General features: G+C 33.3%; 1 protein-coding gene across 1 annotated transcript in view; it reads right to left on the reverse strand.

Annotated features, from left to right (window-relative positions):
* Positions 1 to 18,662, reverse strand: part of IQCK (IQ motif containing K) — a 129,928-nt gene that overhangs the window by 97,214 nt on the left and 14,052 nt on the right. The window contains exons 2-4 of the mRNA XM_031942607.1: positions 10,224 to 10,288; positions 5,190 to 5,328; positions 1,094 to 1,191 (exon numbers count right to left, since the gene is read on the reverse strand). Coding sequence (XP_031798467.1) covers positions 1,094 to 1,191; positions 5,190 to 5,328; positions 10,224 to 10,288 — 302 coding nt within the window. The remainder of the gene's footprint in view (positions 1 to 1,093; positions 1,192 to 5,189; positions 5,329 to 10,223; positions 10,289 to 18,662) is intronic.

Consider the following 18,662-nt stretch of genomic DNA (forward strand, 5'->3'; position numbering starts at 1 on the left):
AGGTATTTGTTGTAGTCAACAGGTATTTTGTATGAAACTTAAGTTGTAGACGGCACAGGATACATCTTGGATTAGCAGATTGTTTAAGTTATCATTAAATTTATAATTCCTTATAGACATTGTGGTTGGAGGAAGCTTAATTTGTAAAAATGTAAACTTGCACAACAGATTTGGATGAAGGAAAGTCAACATAGGTCTGAGTATTGAATCATCAATAATGTTATTTTTGAAACCTTCAGGGAAAAAACCTACAAAAGATTATAGGAACAGAAAAAATACACATAAGTGTCAAATCTGAACATGAAATGTGAAGTCAAAAGGCAAAAAAACAACTCTATTAACTGTCATTAAATACATTTGTAACATTTCAATTCAATATTAGCTCAGAGTAATACTAAGGTTATACTAGCAACACAAGGTAAGGCTAGGTACTAGCTAGTACAAATTAGCACTAGGTAAACCTGTTGGGCAAGCAGGTTAATATAGTTTTAAGAAACATAATTTGCCATTCTTTGACAAAAAATTAATTAAAATTTCATCCAGGCACCTTCTAGTAGTCAACTTCTAGACAGTTTTCATTAATAGCTTTGGCATAGGATTATTTGGAACACATCAAAGATGAGTGAAGTTTTCTTGTACTTATTGTAGTACTCAAATTGCAAATGAGATAGTGAGTGATAACCTGGATTTGAAAATCAGTATTCTAAGATTATATATTGTAATTATTTTTAAATCAGTTCTTTCTATTTATAGTCTCTTTCAGTTGAGTGCCCTCTAGTGTTAAGCAAAAATATGGAACATGCATGTGTAGGGTATCAAATTGGAAAGACATTTATACTAGATACACTTAAAGATTTCAGAAAGGCCATATGGAAAGGACAAAATGATTTAGGATAAGAAATTTTAAAATATATGCAGGGAAAAGAAAAAAATCATCATTCCTGATATTATAAAGGATAATAGGCAAATGACTAAAATGAATAAAATTATCTCCAATGTACTTTTTTGCTCGTTTTGAGAACAACAAGTAAATGGCATTTAAATAATTACTTCTAATGCTGCTATCTCTTTTTTAAAAAAAGAAGAAACTGACCTCAAAACATTTTTCCTTCTTAGCTTGATGGAGTAGGTTAGCCATTCCAGGAAGCAACACTGGAAATATGAAATTTTCTAGATATTCTCTGGGAGAACCTAAAAAATTATGATATGATATGCCATAGACAACAATTAAAAATAAATTTTATTTCTTGCTGTTAATTTGAAGAAAAGTAAGATATTCACTGGGTAAAAATAGATAATAATAATAATAATACCAAATAAAAATTGGGATTGATGCTTTTATTGGTAAAGGGAATTCCCAGCTGAGAAGACTCCTCTACTGATTCAGGAAAGCACTTTTTCTTGAAGAATTACCTTGAGGACTGGTATCAAACTCATATAGAAACAATGGCCACAAAGTTTACATAAGGGTCCCTATAGATCACACAGATACCTAGAAAGCCACATATGAACATTACATTTTATTGTATTTTGATTTATTTTGTTAAATATTTTCCAATGACATTTTAATTTGATTTAGGCCACACCTAAATTATTGTGGGTTACATATGGCCTCTGGTTTGAGCACTGAGAGTTTAATGACTTTCCCAGAGTCACACAGCCAGGATGTGTCAGAAACAAAACTTGGAGCCTCGTCTTCCTGTTGATAATAAACAACTAAATCATAATCATTATCATTGTAATGCTTATATTCCATAACAACTTATAGTAGGGATATGCTGTATTACTGAAGAGCCTAAAGTATTCCTGAAGTATTTTTTCTCTAGGATTGTTCTTTGCTTCTTTGAGTTCTCCAACATTTACTAGGAGTCAAATAGTCAAGTAAAAAGGGCACTGGTCTATAAGACCTTTGTCTCAATCCCAGTTTTAATATGTATTTGCTGTGGGACCCTTAGTAAATCATTTTATCTTTAAATTCAAACTTTCTCATATATGAATAGGAGTAATATATACACTATCTACGTAATAGTGTTGTTGTGAGAAAAGCACTTTATAAATTTCAAAATATTATATAAATATAGAATAAATGCAAACTAATCAACTGAATAAAAACATTGATCTGATATTAGCTGGGGAGAGTTCCCCCCACCCCAGGAAATAAATTATGGAGAAATCTTAATCTTTAAAAGATTAAATTGTTTTCAACTCCTTCCCTATCTATTGGTTCCTTCCCTAGTGCCTTCAAACAGCCCCAAGTCTGGCCTATCCTAAAACAATAACAACAAGAAACTTTCTATAGACCCTCAAAGCTGTCACCATTCTTTCTCAACCAAATTCCTTGAAAAATCTACCTACATTTCCTGTCTCTTTGCTTCTAATTCTTGCTCAGCGTTTTGCATTGTGGCTTCCAACCTCATCACTCTACTGAAACTGTAATGTCTAAATCTTTTTTTTATTTATCTTTTTTGGATCATTTTTCTTTTTTAGTTCTGATTCTTCTCAATTTTCTGGAATTCTTCTGAATTCCTTCTCCTCCTGGATACTCTCTTTTCTTTGGGATTTCATGACATCACTATTTCAGTAGATAGCAGCAGATGACCTGCTGTCACTTAAAACCAGGTTACCCAAGAGCCCTAGAAATGAAAGCTCCCTAAAGGACTGGCCCTGGCTCCAGCTTAGGCCCCAAAGTCATCATCCTAGGAAGCAACACCTGTAGAAAAAGGGTTGGGCAACTGCTTTGTGGTCCTGTAACTCCGATTCCTCAGCAGTGGTATTAAAAATGTGGAAAAGCAAGCTCTTACCACTAAAATTCTTGGCACTCAAATAGTTCAACATCAGATACAGATAGGATTTTATCACTGGCAATGACATTAAAGAAGAACTATTACCATATGATTTGCCATGTACCCTGAGGACAGGACCTTTCCATCTGACTTGCAGCTGTTACTGGCTATAAATGTTGTCTCCACTTTAAAAGATAAGTTCCTTGAAAGCAGGAAATGTCTAGCTTTATCATTTGTATCCTCAGTACTTAATGTAGCATTTTATATTAAGTGTTTTATAAATGCTTTTTCATTCATAAACTATTCCCAGAATAATTGCAACAGCTTCCCATCCCAATTAGTCTTCCTGACTCAAATTTTGATCTTCTATAGACTATTGTCCACACTACTGCCACAGTAATTTTTCTTAAACATATATTTGACTATGTCATTGCCCTACTCAATAAACTCCAATAACTTCCTATTGAATATAGAATAAAAGACAAACTCCTCTCTTTAGCTTGTAAAGCCCTTCACAAAGTAATCCCAACCTATTGTTTCTGTCTCCAGGAATATCAATCTCCCTTCCTGTCCTCTATAATTCAATCAAATTGGTCACTCTGTTCTATACCCACAACAATGACATTCTATCTTCCCCTTACATGCTTTGGTCTTGCCTGTCTCCATGCTTGGAAGGCACTCTCTCCAGTTAGCATCATAGAAGCCCCTCTTTTACTTCATTATACATCTCAAGTACCACCTTCCACACCTTCTATCTCATACATTCAACTGTTCATGCAATTTTGTTTTTGTTTGCATTTTTTTCTTTGTATTTATTCTATATACATTTATGCATGTATTTTTGTTCTTCACCAGATGACTGTTAGTCCCTTGCAAGGGGGAATTGTTTGATTCACTATATATTTATAGAATCTAGCATGGTGCTTGGCACAGAGAAGTGTTTAATACTTGTTGACTGACTAATTATTAGGTAGCTTTTACTCACCGGTTTCAAGATATTGAGCTAATAAAGTGACTATTAATTGCCAAAATTCGAAATTAAGATTGTAAAAACTAAGCAATTCCTTTATAAAATCCAGTATTTTTTCATAGGAAAACATACCTTTATTTGAAAAATAAAATTTGAATTTTAAAAAGAAAAAATTTCAGCATAGAAATAATTACATGTATTACAAATATATTTTATATTTATATTATATGTATGACTACTTATACATATGCTTCAGAACTTAAAGGATACATGTTTTCAGTGGTGTGATTGATTCCCTTCATTGTCCCAGATCACAATCTTTAACATAACTTGAGAGATGATCTCTGAGAGTGGATGTGGCCAAAAACTTTATCATCAAGCAGAGAACCCACTGATGAATCTTTCTATACGTAGCTACCCTGGTCCTTGGATAATAGCTATAAAATATATTGCTGGGTCTAGATATTAAAAAGCTTTTCCAAGTTGGTAAAGCCTGTCAAGAATTTGTACTCCATTCAGAAATCAGATGAATAATTGTTTGAATCTACATAGATCTGATATGTAAAATTATAGATCTTATTAGAGAACACAACAGTATTTCAGAGTTTAGTGATAATAGGTAATAACATTGATTTTCATAATTGTGTTATTAATTTTGCTTGTCTATTTGCCTATTTTTCTTTCTCCAGTAGGGGGTAAGAACAAAAAGAAATAAATGTTTGAAAATTGGATGGAAGGTAAAATTTAATTAAAATAAAAATAAGACCAAAAAACCTTATTCATATCTCCAGAAACTAAGAGAAGAACAGAGAAAAGAAAAAATACTTACCATAAAACTCCTGTGCCACTCAGTCTGCTCTTTTTTCATCTCTCTACTCCGCTATGCCCATGTATCTCTTTATTAGGGTTCTTGTACATTTTTCTAGCATTCTTTTTTTTTTTTTTTTGATTCCCACCCTTTTTATTTAACTGGCCATCATATATCATTGAAGTATACATGTGTATATGCACATTCAATTCATAAATATTTATTAAGCAGCTAAATAAATCTTTGTGTCATTTGTCATTGAGTAAATACAACAAATTAAAAACAATTTTTTAAATTAAGTTTTTCTTCATCTAAGTCCTATTTTGATGTTCTCTCTTGGTGTGGATATAACCTGGGACTCTTAAAGGCTATGCTAGCATAACAATTTCTGGCAGCATCTTCATGAGTGGAGATATTGTTTGAAACAATGAAATCATGGACCTTTCAAGTACTGAAGTACAGCTTTAAAAAAAATAATATTTCCCCCCTTAAATTAAAAATAAACTAAGTTTCTTTCTTAACTCATTTGATGCTCATTTGATTTTTTCCCCCTGAGGGTAAATATCCAATTCTCTATGGTAATGTCAAAGGTAAGCCAGAAAAGATATTTTCTTATTGTTGTACTTACATGTTTTGGGGTCAAAAACTTCTGGAGCTTCAGGTGCTACACAAGGTACATCTTGGACAATGGCATAATTTGGGGTAACTTGAAAAAAGTGTTCTGGACTTAAACCTGGAAAAACTGTTGCCTCCAATGGAGAAGAAACCTTTAAAATCAATTTACATACATAATATAAATCACTTGATTTTCCTTTATATAATTATATAGAATTCAATATTAATTATCTTTCTGGTGACCCAGATGCTACAATTTCTTTCTTAATGATTACAATGGTATTTTTCTCATAAACAATTAAGTGTTTATGCCTTTTTATATTAACAAAAGCCAGATAGTATGAAATTCCTTACATCAATGACATCACAAATACAGTTCCTATCTCATATGTGTGCAAAGATAATATCATTGAGCATGCTACAAAAAAAATCATCAGATATTTATATAAGGGAACTGTATTTAGAGTCAGAAGACCTGGATTCATATCCTGGCCCCAATTATTATTAATTGTGTGGTTATGAGCAAGTACTTAATAGTAAGAAGAACTACTAATCACGATATCTGGGAAATATGAATGGGAATACAATGTAGAACATTTAGATGAAGATCAATAGAAATAAAAAGGAAAGCAATATTAATATTAAAATGTTACAGATCACCTCAGCAGAAAAGGGGAATAGACATGGAATACCAGGAATAAGTCCTAAGCGTGGCATAAAGACATAATCTAGAAAGATGGCAGACTTCAACTGTCACAATATCGGATTTTTTTCTTTGCTAAAAGCAGAGGATCTAATAAATGCTTAGCTTCCTTAATGACAGTTAAGAAGATGAAAGAAGTGACAAGGGAATTGCTCTTCTGCATCTGATTTTTACCAATGAAGAAAAACTGGTTGCTGAAATGTAAATTATTGGAACCTTATAGTAAAGGGCTTACTCAGGAGAAAAGTATGACGTGAACTCCTACATTTTGGATTGCAGATATCAAAGAGTTTGGACAAAATACAGGGAGAATACCATAGTTTCAAGATCTAAAGGAAAAGTCATTTCAGAAAGAAACAAAAGTTTTCAAGAGTTTACAATTTTTTAAAAAATATTTTAATGAGCATTGTTTTTATTACCTTCATTTACAAATATCTCTCTTTTCCCCAGAGAACCATCCCTTGTAACAAAGAATAAAAGAGGAAAAAAGCATTCATCAAAATTTCTCAACACATTGATAGAGTTTGATAATATAGACATTGTTCCATAGCCATGACTAAAGTGACTGATTAATAACAAGAACAATTTTAGAAGAAGATACTAGCAGCTGAAGAATGATCAGAAAAATCTTCATACAGAAGATGGTAGTCAGTACATAAACAGAAACCTTGGAAAAAAAACTAAGAATAACAACAGGAAGAGATGAGGAAGGGATTTACTATAGGAATGAGGAACAGTCTATATACAAGCTTAAGTAATAAGAGTTAACAAGTCAGATTTGATGGACAACGATGTGCATAAAGGGCAGTATAATGTAGTATAAGACTGGAAAAGTAAATGACAACCAAGCTGTGAAGAGCTCTGAATGCTAGAAGAGTTAGAAGGGGTTATTACTATTTGATCCTGGAGACAAGAGGAAGTAGAGTTTACCAAGTAAGGAAGTGGGAGCTAGACTGGAGTGAAGAACCAGAAGCAGGGAGATTAAATAGGAGACTACTGCAATAGTTGAGGTAAGAGATGAGATCAATCCAAAGTAGGATAAAAAATGAAAAAAGATGGAATCAAGAACCCATGTGTAGATTCTATGTGGTTGATTGAAGGAGCAAAAGCTGTTCTACAGGAGAGAAGATTTAGGGAGGGGTATGTTTAACTATGTGAAAAGCTGATATGTGGACACAGAATTAGGGAAAAAAGGACAGCAGTTGCAAAGAAGCAGATTTAAGTTCAATATGAGGAAAAATGTAACCACCAGAACTGGCCAAAAGTGGAATAGGCTGCCCTGGGAGAGTAATGAGTTTCTGAAAGCCCTTCAAGCCTTGCTAAAGACCTAAAATGTGCTCAGCGGGGTCCCTAACACTCCGATAAAACTAATGCTCTTCTTTCTAGTATCACTAATGAATCACTAATCCCCAAATTTCATGGCCTTTTCTCTGATCTTATTCTCCTTGACTTTCTGCTATATGTGACTCTCACCCCTTTTAAAATTGTCTTTCTTTGGTTTCTAATTCACCTACACCATTTTGGTTCCTTCCCTATATAACTCATTGAGTACTTCTCTCATCTCTTTCTCTGTTAACTCCCTTTTTCCACCTCCTTTCTTAAGACAGGTGTTTAGCAGCACTTAGTCCTTGTTTTCTTGCTAAATTCAGAGTTGATCTATTTTCAGGGTTTCTTCTATAGTGATGACTACCACATTTTATGAATTCCTTATCTCTCACTACTTGATGTGGATTTATTTTCTAAATCAATTTTTAATTACAAAATTTTATTTTCTTTTTTTCCAAATAAAAAAGAAAATCCTTATAACAAATATATATATGTATAATCAAGCAAAACAAATTTCCACATTGGCCATGTCAAAAATACACATTAATATGTACAAATATATGTGTATATATATCTGCACTTTGAGTCCATCACATTTCTACCAGAAGGTAGATAGCTGGCTGTATACCTTGTCACCTCAAACTCAGGTACATATTCCTGACACAACTTTCTGAGCAATCAACAAACCAGGCAATATTTCAAACATTCCCCAAAGATAAATGCATACATCTACCAAACAAAATAGAAATGGGAATGTAAAGCAAAATACAAGCGAGGAAATTTCACTTAAGTAGCACAAGAAACACAATGAACAAAATTATCTATAACCTGTAACCTTTTCCAAGTGACTCCCAATGCTTTCCTCTTCTGGGAGAGCTTTCCCTCCAAGATAATCTTTTGAGGAATATGGCAGCCCACCAAAGAGGAAAGGTAAATTGCCTTGACTATTTCTCTTAATCCTTTCTATTCTGAAATTTTGTCAGATTAAAACAAAGCAGTCTTGTATTAGATGTTTTGTTTGACTTGAGTGATTTCACAATCACTGAGGGCCTTTTATACTTTCTGGAGAGATCAAGACACGAAATAAATTCTGATATTCCCAGTGGAAATATTAAGAGAACACTTAGTGTGAACCCCTTCCAAGATTGAACTCAGTTTATGCAAATAAACTCTGAACCCATAAGCAGAACAATTCTGCTTTCCTCTTTGGTGAGTTTCCACAATCTCCAAAGGATTATCCTAGTTTTATAACTCTCTTTCCCCAAAGGAAAAAGTCTTTCAGGTAATCAAAATCAACCCCCTTCCCTGAGACCTGTATGGTATATACAATGCAGGATTAATAAAGTGTAAGTTTTGCTCTTTTACATTATGGCTCTGTTCCTTACTGATCTTGGATCTATTTTTATTCAGGAAGTCTCCCAATGGATCTAGGAATTTACCACTGTCCAGAATTCCACTTTTTCTCTGTAAGGAGACTTAGTCCTATAATTCAATATTGTCCAGTAACATCCTATCTTCTCTAGGAAGCTTGGACTAGGAACTCAGTGCTGACCAAGAATTCTTAAGAACTTTGTAAATTAAGGAATTACTCCATTGTTCAGCCACTACCTCCAATCCAAATTGCCTTTTCTGTGCATTGACTTCTCTTGCAGTCCTAATGGCTCTTGATGGAGATCTGGAAGATACACTGGCTTCCCCTCAATGAAAGAGAGTCCAAGTCTTTATAATCTTTCTGAACTGTGTCCCTCAGCTTTGTTTCTCTCCCTCTTCCTAGTTTCCCTATGTAAAGTACTGCCAGGGATTATAGCTCAAGTGCTCCAAAATGAATAAACTGAAAATGTAAAATCTATTAGCCTTAATTTGATTTCCATAGATAAGGTAGCAATAAAAATTTATACTCCAATGCCAGAACAAATTTCAAATGTAGCTGCTTGCCTCTCTATGTAAGAGAACATCTACAATGTCAGAACAAATGCTTCATTCTTTATAGCCTTGTTAACTTCTTAAACTTGACCATTCTTCTAGATATAACCTGTACATGTTCAATAAAGAAGGACTTGAACATTTCTCTTTGAGTACAAAATCTGGCTCAGCTATCACATGTGGTAGAATCCTCTTTTCTAGGTTTTCTTGACAGACAAAAGTTCAGGGAAAGATAATACAGCACGGTAAAGTTTTAAAAAGAAAAGGCACACTAAGCAAAATATGAGACATTACAGAGCTTTTTATTTAGAAAGGAGTTTATTATTTCAGTCAAATTGTAAACATAATCTGCTTACTAGAGACCTGTCTTAGAATGTTAAAGCTAGAAGGAATCTTAGTCATCATCTAATCCAAACAGATGTGAAACCTAAAGCCCACACAGTTAAATTAGTAATAGAGAAAAAATAAAGACAGGTCTCCAAACTTGTTTTCTTCCCAAGTTCAACACACTGCTTTTCTGCAGTGTGGACACTGTGAAAGGAGAAGTTGTGAGGGTAGTTCCAGCAAGGAAGTTGGTTCATTTGTTACCAAAGATAAACTAAAATTTATGTGGGTGATATTTTATATTGCTCTTTTTACGTTCTTACTTTCAAAGAATTATTTATACAGGAAATTCCTTGAAGGATTGGTATTATCATTTTAATCATCTTGTATTTCCCACAATATATACATAATAATCAAAATAATACATGCTGTTGAATGAGGTTAATTGAGTAAATTTGATTCCCCAGAAGAATTCACTTGCTAAATCTACTACAAAGGTACAGAAGAATTAATGCATTTCTAAACATGTCACATGCCTGTAACAATCCAGATATAAAGTATGTTTTTGTTAATGATTTAAGCTGCAAGTACTAAAGAGCAACTTTGTCCTATGTGTTAAATTTTAAGAAGATTCTCAAATTTTAAGAGAATTATCAAAAATTCTCAAGCTGACAGTACATAATTTTAATATAATTAGTGCCATAAAGAAGTTCAGATTGCTTCTCAATCAAAAAACTGTTAGTGAAAGTCCAGGGACCAGGTAATACTCACAGTAATCACAGGTTGTTGTTTTACTTTATACCCTTCTGGAAAGGGAGGCTGCTCAGCTTCATATTCTAAAAAGGGAAAACATAACAGCAAAGCCCAAATATGTTTTGGCAAAAGCTTTCATACTTTAATGCCATTTGCGAAGTTATTTTCAAACTTTATTTGTTGATTTAAAAAAAAAAAAACGACAAAACCTATCTAACACAAATTTGAGCTTAATTAAAGCTATCTTCAATTTACTCTCAAAATCTTTTGATCTTTAAGGATAGTGAGGAGGAGTGACAGTGCAGGCAATGAATGTGTGCAGAAGATGGGCATGGGGAGTAAAGCTGGCTGGAAAGCTATGCTCTTCTCCCTTCTGAATGGGAATGTGCAGAAAACAGGGAGGCTGGAGAATGATAGACTCTGAGGTGATTAAGAAGAAAGCTATAACTTTCTACTTAAGTACTGGGTAATCAAAGACTCAAAGAATGAACCTCAACTTGAATATATATAAATATAAATTCTGTTACTTTCTTATATAGCTATCCTCAGTGCATAACACAGTGCCTGGTTTATAAGAGGCATTTAGTAAATACTTGATGATTTATTGATATGATCATCTAATACAACCTCATTATCTTACAGACAAGGAAACTGAGGCCCATAGATATTAAAGAACTTGCTAAGGGTCACATAGCCAGTTAACAGTAGAACCTGGACTAGAAATCAGGTCTCCAGATTTTCATTCCTTGAAACATATATTCTTCAAAAAAAATAATTCCTCTTTTAATAAGTAAAAGCTCAGCTAAATCCAACAAACAGATTTATACATGCCTTCTACATGCAATGCATGATACTTGTCACTCAGGACATTCATGGTTTAGGTAAAACACAAGTCCTCCCTTATTGCATTTACATCAGTCAAGTTGTTTAATCATTCAACCTTTCTGACTGACTCCTTGGGATAGTAGAGTGATATAAAAAAGAGTAATGATATGCAAAATAATACATAAGTACATAAAAGAAGGGAAAAAGGTCTCATGTGGGCTCTGAGAAAATACAGAATAATCCTGCACACTTTTTTAGACATGAACAATTATGAATTTGTTTTGTTTGACTATACCTATTTGTTACAAATTGTTATTCTCAGGGGAGATGGGAAGAACAGTGCATGGGTAGATATTAATAGTAATAAAAAAGAAAGCTTCAATGAAATATTAAAAATATACAAGGGAACAGAAAAAAGTTTTAAATGGAAACCAGCCAAGCAGAGCTGTTTTGATATTATCACATTGAAAATCATGCACATTTTTTAAAAAACCAAATGTAATAGGAACAAAGTTTCACATACAATCTTCTTTTTATATTCTTTGTATATATATTTATTCATGTCTGTTAAATTCATTTAAAAAAAAAAAAAAGAACCATACTGATTCCTAGACTCAGAAAAGGCTTCATGGAAGAAGTAGCATTGATGAGTATGAGTTCATTTCAATTTAGTCCAATTCAACAATCATTTGTGAAATGTTTACTATATATGAAATAGTATGCTGGATATTGGGTATATTTTAAAAAAACAAAACAAAACAAAAACAAACAAACAAACAAACAAAAAAAAACAAAGAAACCACTGTCCCTGCAATTAAAGAGTTTACAATCCAATAAGGTTACAAATCCTTGATGTAATAAAATACTATTAAGAAAAAAGATTTAGAGAGAGATGCGATAGGTTATATGAATCAATAGAGATTAGTAAGTAGAACCAAAAAAAATTATCTAATCTATCTATCTATCTATATGACTACAACATAAAGAAAAATAACTTTGAAAAACTTAAAGACACTAATGGATGAAATAACCAACAATTTCAAAGGATTAATGATAAGTCATATTACTAATGAAATTATGGATTAAATATGCAAAATAATAGAAATAATTAGCATAAATTCTATGGAAAGATTTGTTTTGCTTGACTATACTTATTTATCACAAAGGTGGCTCTTGTTACTGCTAGTGCTGCTGGTTGTAAAATTTTAATACAAGCAGGGAAAGATTTGGAAGAATAAGTAGAAGTAAGAAAGATGTTAAAAAAGGGGAACAAAAATATAACAAGTATTTTTTTTTTAAAAACACACAGAGAAGTATGGAATGTAGAAGGCAACAGCAAAATAGCACATATCTAAAATTAACATGATGAAATGTATTACACACTTTTTAAAAAAAAACAAGCTAGGATATTCATAATTTCATATACAATTCTTCTTTCCATATGAATGGTTCATGTTAATTAATACTTGTCAGGTAAAAAATTTTTTAAATTTTAATTTATTTTTTAAAGAGTAATGAAAAGCAAAAGACTTGCTAGATTCTAGTCTAGGTTCTGCCATTAACTTACTGAATGACCTAGATAAGTCTCTTAACACAAAGAGAGCAAATTATAAAGTATGGAGGAACAACTTCTATCTTACAGAATCAGGAAATGTATCAGTGAAATGGTATCTCCATAACTGGGCATTGAAGGAATATAAACTTATTTCATGAATGAGGGATGTTAACATAGGGACAGAAGCAAGTGAAGGTGGGAGGGGATCAGGAAATAGTCCAAAACTAGCTAGAGGTAAAATGAGTAAATAAAATTAATTTGGAAAAGCAAATTGGAGTCATATTATAGTGGGATTTGAATGCCAGACTAAGGTACTGTAAGGGTCAGAGGAAGAGGAGGAGTCACAGCTCAATGCAATAAGAAAGTAAACAGAGGCTTTGAAATCTTGAGATCCGAGGAAGTAGGTCAGCTGTGAACTAGTAGGGACCGCCTTGTGGGGGGGAACTCTTATCACATTCAGATCCACTTCATTAAGGGAGGCATCTCCTTCGCTGATTGGCTGTGCATGTGACCTCACAGCCCCTATTTAAGGGGCTGTGGGGAGCTGTGGGGAGGAGAAAGTCGCTCTCTTTAACCTAGTGTTCACCTAGGAGTCAGCAGGAGATCAGGGACAGGATGTGAACACGTGAATAAAAGACCTTGAGTTTGCACATGGCTGTTCTCGAGCGCTCTATCATGTTTAAACCAACATTCTTATGAAACGGTGGCCAGGGTTCTTTGAAGACCTCAGACAGAGATAAGCTTGGTAAAATTGTTTTAAGCACTGCAAAAGAAAGTGACTGGAGATTTCTCTGAGGGCCTGGGATTTAGGAGAGACTGGCAGGAGTGAATGCAGAGTAGTACTAGTGTGTTTACAAATGAAGTGAATGCCCAGAGTCAAGCATTTACAAGGTATCTCTATTATTCAGTAGGCAACACATAAACTAAAAGTTTTTGCAAGAGAGTGCATGGTGAGACCAATGCATGAAGAAGTTTAGATTATCAATGATTATAATGATTAAGTAGGAGCTGGAGGACTGAAGGACCAGGTTGAAAGCAATTAACAACAATCTAAGTTAAAGGCCTGAAGTAGAGCAGTGACAATGAAAGCAAGAAGATAATGTCATCAACAGAAATAGGGAAATTAGGTAGAAGGTTGATACGATCATGGACTTTATATGATAGGTTATTAGGATCGTGAATTTATAATCACCTTCCAAACCTTCATCTTATTGATGAAAAAAACAGAGTTGCAGAGCCATGATTTGAATAGAGTTCCTCTGAATCAAACATTAGCATAATTTCCACTTGATCAGCTTTGGAAGGGAAATAATGAGTCCAACTTGAGACATACTGAATTTGATATGTCAATAGAGCAACCAGATAGTTGTATTACTAGAGGTAAGTGAGAGGTCAGAGTTAGAGATATAGATTTTGGAGTTATTCTTAGAGTTGAAAATATAAAAAAGAAAATTTGCCAAAGGAGAAAGCAGAGAGAATATAGGCCTATGGCAATGCTTTAGTATAGCTTAGAAGAAAAATGAACTTAAAGAATAAAGAAGGAATTCTCAGCTATGTTTTTTCCACAATGACCTTTGATTGTCACTATCAGACAAAATACTGGGCTGAATGGATCATTAGCCTGACCAAGGATGGTATACTTCATATAAATGATGAAGAAATAGTGTTCTAGAAAATTTAGCCTATTGCATTTTTTATTCTTCATGATATATATATATTTTGGTTACTCCATAATGAGTGCTTGAAATTGTATCTTGTCCAAAGCGCCGTGTGTGTGTGTGTGTGTGTGTGTGTGTGTATTACTGTTAGGAGTTTTCAGAATAGTCCCTTTTGCAAAATTGCACCTGTCTAAACTTTTACCAGTAAGAACTTTTTCTGCCTAAATAAGGAAGGAGTTTATATAAATGAATTGGCTCCTAAGTTGCTACTATGTGCCCTTGTCTTATATTTGGCATCCAGAATCCAAAAGCTACATTTGTGCTTAATAAAAATAAAATGATTCCGTTTTCTTAAAATAAAAAATGAAAGAAAAAAAGAAATGCTCAGTGAAGTAGGAGCAGAACAAAGAAAAAAAGACATTGGAGAAGAAAAAGGGAGAAGGTGGTCAACAGATTATAGGTCAATGACACTAAAAACTAAGAAACTTCATTGTAAGGAGCAGAGAGGGGAAACTATGAAAGAAGACATAGATTTTAAGTTCATAGATCTCTAGATATTAGATTTAAAGTTGAAGGGGAGTTTAGAGGTTATCTAATAAAACCACCTCATTTTACAGGTGAGGTCAAAAAAGTTTAAAGGATTTGCCTCAGTTCACAAAAAGTGGCAGAGGAATTTGAACCCAGGTGTCCAGATTCCAAATCCAACTTTCTTCCATTGTACTACATAGCCTCACCAAAGAGAGTTAAACAACCTAAAATGGGAACACTCAATCTTCTCACTAAAATTGAGGAAGAGGATACAGGAGAGAGAAGAAAGTCTGGAAGACTCATTTGGAGGAATATAAAGATTCACAGAGATTCATAAACAACCAACAAGCATTTATTAAGCATCTTCTATGTACTAAGACCTGTGCTATGTGCTGGGGATATAAAGACAAAAGTAAACTAATACCTTTACATTCTATTGAGGGAACATCATGTATATAAATGTGTGTGTATATATATGTACATATACACACATATATACACACATATGTATACATATATACACACATGTATAAGTGTGTGTTCAATATATACATGCATGTGTGTATATATATACATATATATATATATATAGCAATAATGTACTAGCAGGTTATGGAATCAGGAAAGGCTTCCAATTGAGACAACTAATGCCAAGAATTGCAAGGCATATAACATACATGTCAGAGTAAAGATTTGAGCTTAGATCTTTTTTTTTTTTTTTTACTTTTATGTTTTCAATTACATGTATTGTGTAAGAAGAAAAGTTTGATTGAAACATAGACCCCATGGAGTAATACAAAGTAAACCTGGCAAAGCAGGCTAAAGTCAGGTTATGAAGGACTTTAAGTACCAAAAAAGAGAACACTTTATTTAACCCTAAAAGTAATAAGGAATAATAAATCCTATCATGCAGCAACAAGGCCTACGTGAGGCTAAGTCATATAAATGTGCAGGAGATGCAAGCACTCAGCCTTTGTGGCTTCCTCCAGAAACTCTTTCCTCTATTTAAGTAGGAGTTGACAAGGAAGATGACTAGGGTCACCTGGGTAACTTAAAAGGGTGTAAGGAACAACAGAATGTGTATCTTAGAAAAGGGCAGTTAGAGGATATAGTAGATAAGAATGCCAGGCCTAGAGTCAAGAAGACTCACCTCCTCAAGTTCAAATCTGGCCTCAGACACTTACTAGTTATGTGACCCTAGGCAAGTTCCTTAACTGCAAAAGTTTCCTTATCTGCAAAATAAGTTGGAGAAGGAAATGGCAAACCACACAAGTATCTCTGCCAAGAAAATCCCAAATAGGCTCACATTTAGACATGACTAAATAACAATAAATATCTTAAACATTACCTGTCCTAGCATCAAAACCTTTAAGAAAGGAACCCCTGAAGTAACAATGAAGGGGAAAAGTAGGTTCAAGAACAATAAGTCTAAAAGGTACAATAGATGAGCACTGACCCTGGAGTCAGGAGAACCTGAGTTCAAATCTGACCTCAGATACTTAATACTTCACACTTCCTAGCTATGTGACCCTGGATAAGTCACATAATCCCAATTGAATCGTTAATAATAATAATAATAATAATAATAATAAGCTTGAGTCAACAAAGAGTATGGTTACATAAATAGAATCAGGTCAGACTGAAAAGATGGGAACAGATTTTGAAGAGCCTAGGTAAGCTAAGAAAGCAGTCTTTCTTAAAATCAAATATTAATTTTGAAAGCAGCAGTAATTTGTTATCAGCATTAGATATTCAATTTTGACTTAGAAGGTTTCAAAAGAATACAAATCCCTAAAAGTACTTCTTGGCATATTACCCAAATCTTTTTTTCATGTATCCTATCACAGTCTCTTTATAGTATATAAATTCCAGATAAATAATTGACCTTATTTTAATATATCTTGTAAATTTTGAATAAGACATGAACAAATTGGCCATTTTAAAGATCAAGAATTATGGCATGACCTTCTAATTTGCAAGTTTTTCCTCATAAATTACATTATAGAATAACTTTATGAATAAATTTTTCATATTATTTGATCCAGTCTATGATATTAACAGAATTTCAAAAAAAAATAGTGGAAACATTAGTAAATTATGTGGGTAATGAGTGAAAATCCCTCTCATTATTATTGGGAAAGTCATGTAATGACTAAAAAGTAATATAAATTTTAAGAAAAATTAAGATACTTTGCCCTCAATATATGTCAATGCCTTTGTTCTTTTATTTCTAGAAATTATAGTTCTCCAAAATGATTAATATAGAAAGTGACAGCAAAGTAAAATTAACTTACTTAACTTACTTAAACAAACTTAAATTACAGGATTATTGATGTAGTGCTACAAAGTCATTTGGTCTCATCCCATTTTACAAAGGAGGAAACTGAGAGCCATAAAAGCTTACTAGCTTTCCCAAATTCACACTTGCAGATATAATATTTGACTGAGCTCTTTTGACTTTCAGAACTTGTGAAATGGGGATGATTATTTTCCTTTTTACTGATAATTAATTAGGCAGAAGGGCTAAATAATTTCCCTAAGGACAGACATTTTTAGAGGAGAAGTATGCACAATAAGTAGTAGCCCAAAAAATTTCTAGGGCAAAAAAGGACTCACAGCTTAAAAAACAATCTCTAAGATGTTTTTAGAAATATTGAGTATATTTTCAGTGTACCAAAACACTAAAAGAGACAGTAAAATGAAGTGGCCTCCAGCTTGGATAGTTTGAGTCTTAGTACTATTAAGAGCTGAGTGAGTGATGCAATTACTAGCTGAGAGAATGTATGAGTCTCCACTCCTTCATTTATAAAACTGTAACAGCAATCACACTCTAGCCAACTTCATCATTCTCCTACTAGTTTGCAGATTTTTTCATTCATTCATCTATATCATTCACATATCTCAACATTATTTCATAGGGTTAAAAAATGTTTTGTGAAAACAAAACAAAAAAAGCACCAGGCTATCTCTGTCTCTCTTTTGTCTCATACACAACACACAAATACACACACTCTTTGTTTAGCCCTCTGATTTCAGCAGTGTGAGGAACTTCTAATGTAGGAAATATCTCCACTGATAGAGAAACCAATTCATCTGTAAAGCTTAGTCTCAGATTGCTGTCTGGGACACTGCGTGGTTATGGGATTTATCCATAATGTACATGTCAGAGGAAAGACCTGAGCTCAGATCTTTTTTCTTTTTTTAACTTTTATATGTTTTTAATTACATAGAAATAAAATTTTAATTAATTTTTTAAAATTTTAAAAATGTCCAAATTTAAAATTCCAAATTTTCTTTGTGTCGTCCAGCAAGACAAGCAAACCAATACAGATTGCACATGTACCGGGCAGTGAGATGATACAATACATACAGTGTTGAGCCTAGAATCAGGAAGACTCATCTCACCACGTTCAAATCAGGCCTCAGACACTAAACTAACTCTGTGACCCTCCTACAAAACCAGCTCCTAGTTTACTTATTAGTTTTAATGATTTCCTTCCTTTCAATTTTATTAATCTCTCCTTTGAGTTTCAGGATTTCCAATTGATGTTTAATTTGGGATTTTTAATTTGTTCTTTTTCTATCTTTGTTTTTTAATTGCATGCCCACTTCATTGATCTGCCTGAGAGCAATTAATAATATGCTGGTATATTGTTAATTAATTATTAATTTGTAATCCACACTTTTTCTTCCTGTTTCTGTTAAAGTCCAACTCCTAAATAAGCCAGACTCTGAAAGGTAGGGCTGAATAAAGAAATTGCTCCTAATCTTCAATGCCCAAGTTTATAAGGACCCGTACCTAATTGGGAGACCTACTTTCTGTTTAACATATAAACAGAATCCAGTCTGGTCCCTTCCACCCCATCACCCAGCCCAGACTTGAAACCCTCC

The sequence above is a fragment of the Sarcophilus harrisii genome, chromosome 1 (assembly GCF_902635505.1).
Source record: "Sarcophilus harrisii chromosome 1, mSarHar1.11, whole genome shotgun sequence".
NCBI lineage: Eukaryota > Metazoa > Chordata > Mammalia > Dasyuromorphia > Dasyuridae > Sarcophilus > Sarcophilus harrisii.